The sequence below is a fragment of the Thermobia domestica genome, chromosome 13 (genome assembly GCF_964235325.1).
Source record: "Thermobia domestica chromosome 13, izTheDome1.hap1.1, whole genome shotgun sequence".
Lineage (NCBI taxonomy): Eukaryota > Metazoa > Arthropoda > Insecta > Zygentoma > Lepismatidae > Thermobia > Thermobia domestica.
Window position 1 is genome coordinate 215,682,567 of NC_137466.1, and position 7,668 is coordinate 215,690,234.

A 7,668-nucleotide genomic window follows, 5' to 3' on the forward strand; every position below is an offset into this window, starting at 1 on the left:
ACGTGGGAGGTCTTCTCTAAGACACCATACCACATTAGAAAGGAGCTGTTCCAAAAGTGTCCAATTTTCTCGCTTCCGTTGCGCACATACAATTCGGTGTGGGAAGAGGTCGTGGCCTAAGACATTCACATATAAAAAGTGGTGACTATAACTCAGCGGGAACATGGCCAAATATGGGTCAACAATACAATGGAAATGCCCATAAGACGCGCATGTTTTATCATGATCATGCGCGCATTTTTGGTCATGTTCTCGCTGAGCTATGGCCACCATTTTTTATATGTAAATGTCTTAGGTCACGATCTCTTCCGATACCGAATTATATGCACGCGATGCAAACGGTAAAATTGGGCACTTTTGAAACGGCTCCTTTCAGTACTCAAAAATTATGACTCATAATCTTGTTATTTAAATGAAACCAAATAATTGTGACATAAAAAAAATGTGGAAACAATTTCTACTTTGTTTGATAACAGTTTGTACATACTACCTCACATGTTTCATACTTTGTACATGCATTCTTCATAGCTTTTAAACTAAACACTAAAATTCAAAGAAGTGGGAGAAAGCCTGGGGAAGAAAATTAACACACTTGCCCTAAGCATTTTAATTTCTGGGGAACACATTACCTATACGTTAAATGTATAAAACCCATAAACTCAAAGAACCCAATGAGTGTTGACCAACAGTTGATTTTTGGTAGAATCACGATTTTTCAATGTTTGCTAATACATTGATGATGATCGCTTTTTTTTTCACTAGTTTTCACCCAACCAATCTTCACTGGAAAAGCAATGAAATCGACAAATTGTTTTCAACTTAACCGCGAAACATACAAATACACGGAATTCTTATGTTTACTACGGAAATCAATACGGAGCATACGTTATCCATAAGCTACATACTTCTCCCACTTAGATGTTACATCATGTCGTTGCACGATGTATGACATCTAATAGTCTTCCGTATATTACATACATATACATATGTTACGTACGTCAGCTGTATGTTACATACGTCCATCTGTATGTGAAATTCTGACCGCCTATATATAGAGTTCTTTCATTCATACTGAAACTACGTATAGATGGAAGCACTTATGGGGAAAGTACGTATAAAAAATATTTTTTCAGTTATACGTTTGCTGTACGTTAAGTCCAAAAACTACAGGATTTACATATATAGCCACCGTTTTTACGTACACCACATACGCACATACGTTTTTTTCTTAATGTATCACAAAGTTGCTTTACACACCAAAAATGACAAAGGACATTGGGTCCATCACCTTGGTTACTTGAGAAAATTTCTGAGTGTATCAGAATTTCTGACAACATGAATTATATTTTCTGTCAGTAAACATTAAATAATAAATACTTTTATCAAATAATAAAGAGTTTTTTTTTTATCTCATACAGCCTATTTATCTTTTCGCTTTTGAATTTGTAGGCAAGTGCAAGCGTATCTGGTATTCATGGCGGAGCAACGTTGGGTATATTCACATTGGGAATGTTTTTTCCTTGGTCAAACGAGAAGGTAATTAACTTGCTACTATTTTAGAATTATTGTTATATTAAGTACTAGATGTGTAAATTGCATATGTAATAATTTAAGTTTAAATATTCGATATTCAGAAGATTGAAACATTATGTAATAACTTTTGAATTAAGTGTACAATTAAACTTATGGCATTGAATTTGTTTCAAAATGAGCATATTTCATTCGATAAACCAATCTGTCTGGAATTATATCTTCAAATGTATTTATCTACTAAGCCCTGTGACAAACATCTTGGCATTTTAGCTAAACGAATAAAACACAAGTTCTGGCGTGACGTTGCCAAGTGGTAAAGGGGTGTGGCTACGGGTAAGCAGACAAAGTACAGCGCGATCAGGTGGCAGAGGATAGACGTGGAAGTGTACAAAATAAACGTGGCAATACCGCTGGCCTCTCATTTGCTAGCAGCATTTAAAGGGAACTTGGAGCGCCGCCTTCAAATGCCAAGATGTTGTCACGCCGTTTAGTTGAAATGCTAGTTCTTATTCGTAGAAACGTAGTACTCCTACAAAGACGAAGTGAGAGCTTGGAGGAAAGTTACATGAACGAGTCATGTGTTATAAACCAAGTTCTGAGTTGGAAATTTAATACTAATTCGAATTAAATTTCTATAGTTCCTAACATTTTCAACCATATTTTATCTGATAAAGCGTTGGTCAGAAAGTAGAAATTTTGAGAAAAGAATATCCAAGAAAAATGTTACTATTTAATAATTTATAAGTAAAAGAGAGATTCTTACAGCAGGTTTCTCTGCATTACATTGGAATTTGTCAGCAAGGTTTAGAAAATAACAATATCAAATGCTATCTTAGTTGATACTTAAATAAGAAACTTAGTAATGGTATGTGTAACACACATACATATGTCATTATGGTTATATACACGATCCATTTGCCCTTCGGGTTGCTTGTTATATGCATTCATGTCTGACTGATGCACAAGAAACAAAAGGCAATAATATCATGCAATTGTTAAAAAACAAAATAAATAGTAGTACTCATATCTATGAAGACGTGGAGTCTCGATTTCTGTAGTTTTAAGTTCATATTCTCCTGTGTTACAGAGTATCATAAGAATAATTTACAAACTGATATTGTAGGGCGCTCTTTATGGAGGGTTAACTAGCTTGGCTCTGATGTCTTGGATTTCCGTGGGCACTCAAGTGTCTGTAGCAACCAAACAACTGACATTTCCCAAAATGCCTGTTAGTATAGAAGGTTGCAACTATCTCTTCGATGACACAAACATCACTCTGTCCAGCCATCGTGAGGGGAACAAGTAAGTCATACTGTGAATAGCTTTTAAGTTTCCTGAACCTGCATTCCTTCCCCCATACGTAACTAACAGCTATTCCACACTTAGAGGTAGACTAGATATTGAGTAAAAGTTGTAAAGACATGAAATGTGTCTTTGTGACGAAGTTGTCTATTCAGATGATTCCGAGTTCTTTCCTAGTGGTTATTTGTCTTCATGGAAACCACAGTAGTGGTACGGATATCATTTTAAGGTTTAGATCTCGTCTTATTTATCCCCAGTGCTGAAAACCGACGTAAATCTACAATAAATTTATTTACAGATCATTACTATACTTGGTCGTTATAGTTCCTGGAAGCAATGAAAAATAATGAACAATCAACCAATTTCTTTACAACGTACCTATAATGAGTATGCATATATAATATAGATTTTGTTTCCTTACCAAACTACTGTAGATTAAACTACTCTACAAAAAAATATAAAATCAACATATGGAAATATAGTTTCTTCGTCCAAAACTTTAAAAGAAAATATTACATTTTATTAAAGAGTAATCTTATAGACTTTTTTGGTATTTCTTTCAGTGAAGAAGTGTTCGTGTTGTATAGGATATCATATTTATGGTATACTCTAATTGGCGTTGGTTCCACTCTTATTGTGGGATTGATTGTGAGCTTTCTAACAGGAGCACAAGATCCAAAGGAGTTGGATCCAATGCTTTTAACGCCAGCTCTACGAAGATTTCTGCCAAAGAAATTACCAGACGAGACTGCTGATGTGGCTCTGTTAACAAAAGAAGTAAGTCCAAAGGTCCTTCCCTCATTTTGTTAAGCTAATCCATATCATCCAGTCGCAAGTACTGCCTAAACACAGTCTTTAGTTGCTTACTTCAATACTGTCAATTTTAAATTTGTGGTTGTGTTAGTCACAATTGGATTATACTGACAAGTTCCTATTTTCAGTAGTTTGACAATGATTAAATGTTAGGTGTTGAAGTCATCTGTATGATAATTAATCATGCAATGTGATGGATCATAGATATTTCTAGGATTGTTGCAAGCTTTGCATATACCTATGTATTGTTATAAGATTGTAAACCTTAAGTTGGATCCAAGCTATTGTACAGCTCGGTCTTGAATTGAGATAGGTCTGTCAATTTCCTTATAGTTATTGATTATGAGTTTGACTTCTCTTTATTAGAATTGATGTACACGTGCTTCTAGAGTTGATATTGTTAAATATAGAAACTCAGATGCTCGGTACTAGACTTGCAGCAGAACCCTCAAAGGTTCAAGATTTCGAAAGTTCAAGAACAAGAGTTTACTCATTTTTGCATTACCCCATGTCGTAAACGACGCCAACACCTAGTGGCCCCTTGCCGATAAATGTCGATCGTCGATATAGCGACACGGCGAAGGATTGCCGCTAGTGTGCCACTGGCGGCAGGGTTTCGTCCAGTCGAAACAGAGTCGGGGTATTGAAGTTACCACCGCGTAGCAGGGAGAACTTCATTTTGGTCCACGCTTTTTCGATTCGTCGCGCAAAATCGAGAAGGGACCAACACGAACTCTCACCAGTCATGTTCATGCGGTTATTATTATATATTATTTTTCCCTGACGAATTGTTCCTAAAGTGAGCTCCGGGTGTCAAGAGTATGAGTGTGTATAATTGTACAAACCTAGATGGCAACTGTTCCCGATCATTAGAAAATGAATATGGTTGAACTATGAAATAAAGTAAATAGACTCGTGTCATCTTGTTATAAAATTACATGGCGAACGCATTTTATCTTCTCCCAAACGGTTATCGTCGAATATACACGGTCAAAGGAACACTTTGATTTGCCAAATTAGAAAGACGTCAACGATTTATCCTTCTACAAGTGACGTTTTCTTCATTGCCTCCGTGGCAAAGTCGGAAGAATACGCGCCTAATAATAATAAGATTGGTGGTTCTCACCCACCCAGGGTACTTTTCATTAAATTCACCTTAATGTAAACAAATCACGTATATAGGCGATTTAACATAGTTTGGTGGAGTAATGTTGTGGTTCATTGGCGTTTCGTCGCTTGTCCGTCGCTGGTTGGCCGCTAGTGGTATAATTTTGGAAACGGAAGTGGGGCCACCATGGATGGTCGCTGCGGGTTTGCCAATTTTTCACGAGATGTCGCTAGTTACCCATCGGTGGTCTACCAACGCTTACGGCATTGGGAAGTGTTAAATACGGAGATGAGTCAGACCTGAGTTTGGAATCGAATAATGTACTAGATCAAAGTACCTGTCATGCTGTAATGTCCTATTCATCTTCGCTATATGTCTCATTTTCTCTGAAATTGAATTCAGAATCATAGCTTTTTAATATAAAATTAAGCGCTCGGTTTTTGAACTACAACGAGCAGATGTAATTAATTTCATGTGTTCAGCTTTTAAATCCGGACTTTGTTTTGAGGAAATGAGGTATGTCCACTCGCAATATATGTGTAACCAGTGGCTTATCTAGGCTAGGGCCGGGGGGGCCTAGGCCCCCCAGTTTTTTCAGTGACAAAATAACTTAAGCTATTATTTATATATTTTTGAAAGTTTATGTATATACCTATCATAGTCTGGGTACTGTCTGTCTCCCCCCCCCAGTTTTTACCTTCTAGATCTGCCACTGCGTGTAATGAAATGATTTCACAACGTGATGTGATTATATTCATACACATGTTAATACATGCTTTAGTTTCATATGAGAGATAAATACTTCAACATGTGATTTTGTTAAACAGTTTTTAAAATGGTGAGTTATATTGAATAAATCTAACTTAATTTTCGTATGAGAATTATGGACGACTGAAAGCACTAGGCCTCGTAGAATATATAGTTTCGTGTTAGGGGTCATATGTTACAATTATCTTTTTTCTATTTATTATATGAATATTAGAGTAAAACTGTTCAATAACAAAGTAAATATATTTTATTTTTTAAAAAGTGGATGATGCAAAATTGAAACATTTTTTTGTTCCTATTTCAGGCTGTGAAGGTCCAATTTACAATAAAATCTACTATTATGACTGGTATGAAGGAAAATAAAGTATCAGAAAAGATAGTAGATGAGGACTTATGAAAAGTAATGGTTTTTTTTGTACGAATAACTACACATGGCTTATGTACAGTAAATGTGTGTAGTAGTTGAATTACAGTGGTATATCCAAGCTGGAATAGTGATATTGAATTACTCTTTCATAGTTTGGAACCTACACTTTGTACACGAAACAACAAAAACATGTTTTTCTAATTTATTTTTAGTTTAAATGTTACATACAGTACATGTTTAATAATCAGTAAAAATTTCTACATCAGTATGAGCGTTTAACAACAACAATAACAAAGTCCATCCGAATATTTCATTGGGCTGAAGAAACTGACATGAGAGAATACAAAATGAGTAAATTTTCATTCATAGTTTCGGAGAAAAAAAGATGTTCTTTCTTTGAAAACAAGAGTTGATACTTGGCAAGAAGGACGCCACGTACTATAAGACTAAACTGATACTGAGGTATACGCTAATAAGCTTTTTGTTATGACGCAAACAAGAGGCCAGTATTGTATTCTTCATAAGATATAGTTCAAAATTCTGATTACCTTTCATACTTTAATTTTTATTTGACTGTTGCATAATTCAGGTAAAATATATATCAAGCAAAAAATCACTTCGAACTAAACAAAGTAACATACTTCCGATCAAATTGTAATTAGTGGTTTCCGAGGAAACTGGAGAAAACGAACTTTCATGAGTTAAAACTATGTCGTTGTTTGTTAATGAGATGCGTTTAGCAGACTGGTTTTTATTCCGTTAAAGTAGAATGTTAATTTATTTCTGTACTGTAGGTATATGAAAAATACACCATTAAGAATAAGATTGTATTTGTTGTTCATTTCTCCTGCTTCACACGTACTGCTAACAATAATGCAGATGCTAATTTTGAATTTATATCCTGAAAATGCAGCTTCCTATAGAGATGGAAATTTGACAATTGAGCCTCAATATCCTCAATTCGGCTCGAGTTTATTAAATCTCAATTGAAGGGTTTGATGCAACCAGGAGGCAACTCCACTTTGTGCCGCTATTGAGTTGCACACCCTATCACATGCAAAAGAAAAAGGCGCATGCATTGGTGTGTCCTGTGGTCAGTTGTATTTGATACCCCATAACCTAACACAAGCCTGAATATTGTTTGGTTTCGGTGAAAACATAATTTTTAAAACGTTTTTTTGTTAATTTGCTACATACTGGAAATGTGGAGCTGTCTCCTCCTTGCACCAAACCCTTCAATTAGACCCATGCTCTCTGAGACTCCCTCTGCCTCGAGGTTGAGGCTCGCTATTCTGAATGAGACCTGCGCTCACGCTCCTTAAACCTCGCTCGGCTTCCTCTCACTTAAGGTTCGGGCTAGCTATTCTCAGTGGAGCTTGCACTCACTAGTAGTAGTGCCCTTGGGACGACAAATTTCTCGACTCAACTCAAAAGCAAGACAAGAGTCCATTTTGAAATTCTAGTCAAGACGATAAATGATAATTCTACGCTCGTCTTCGAGACGAGACATTTTATGTGCCTCGTGAGCAACACTTGTTCACGGAAAACGTCTCAGGCGCCGAGGCTATGAAAAATGAACCTGAAGATTTAGCTAAAAAAATAACCGTGCTTGTCAAGGTTATCAGTGATTTCACTCCTTGTCCGCCTTCCCATCATTAGTTAAACTTGTAAGTTTCACATTGTTATGAAAAATTTAAGACTACACAGCTGGGAGTACGGGTAAGATATTTGGTGGTATAAGACTGGCCAGTCCTACAAATGTTCAACTGATGCTTAA

The 7,668-nt window shown here is 36.1% G+C and overlaps 1 protein-coding gene across 1 annotated transcript in view; it reads left to right on the top strand.

Annotated features, from left to right (window-relative positions):
• Positions 1-6,686, top strand: part of LOC145669016 (sodium-coupled monocarboxylate transporter 1-like) — a 58,303-nt gene extending 51,617 nt beyond the window's left edge. The window contains exons 12-15 of the mRNA XM_081737353.1: positions 1,450-1,536; positions 2,657-2,835; positions 3,399-3,612; positions 5,829-6,686. Of these exons, the coding sequence (XP_081593479.1) occupies positions 1,450-1,536; positions 2,657-2,835; positions 3,399-3,612; positions 5,829-5,921 (573 nt within the window). The 3' untranslated portion in view covers positions 5,922-6,686. The remainder of the gene's footprint in view (positions 1-1,449; positions 1,537-2,656; positions 2,836-3,398; positions 3,613-5,828) is intronic.
• Positions 6,687-7,668: the final 982 nt, after the last annotated feature.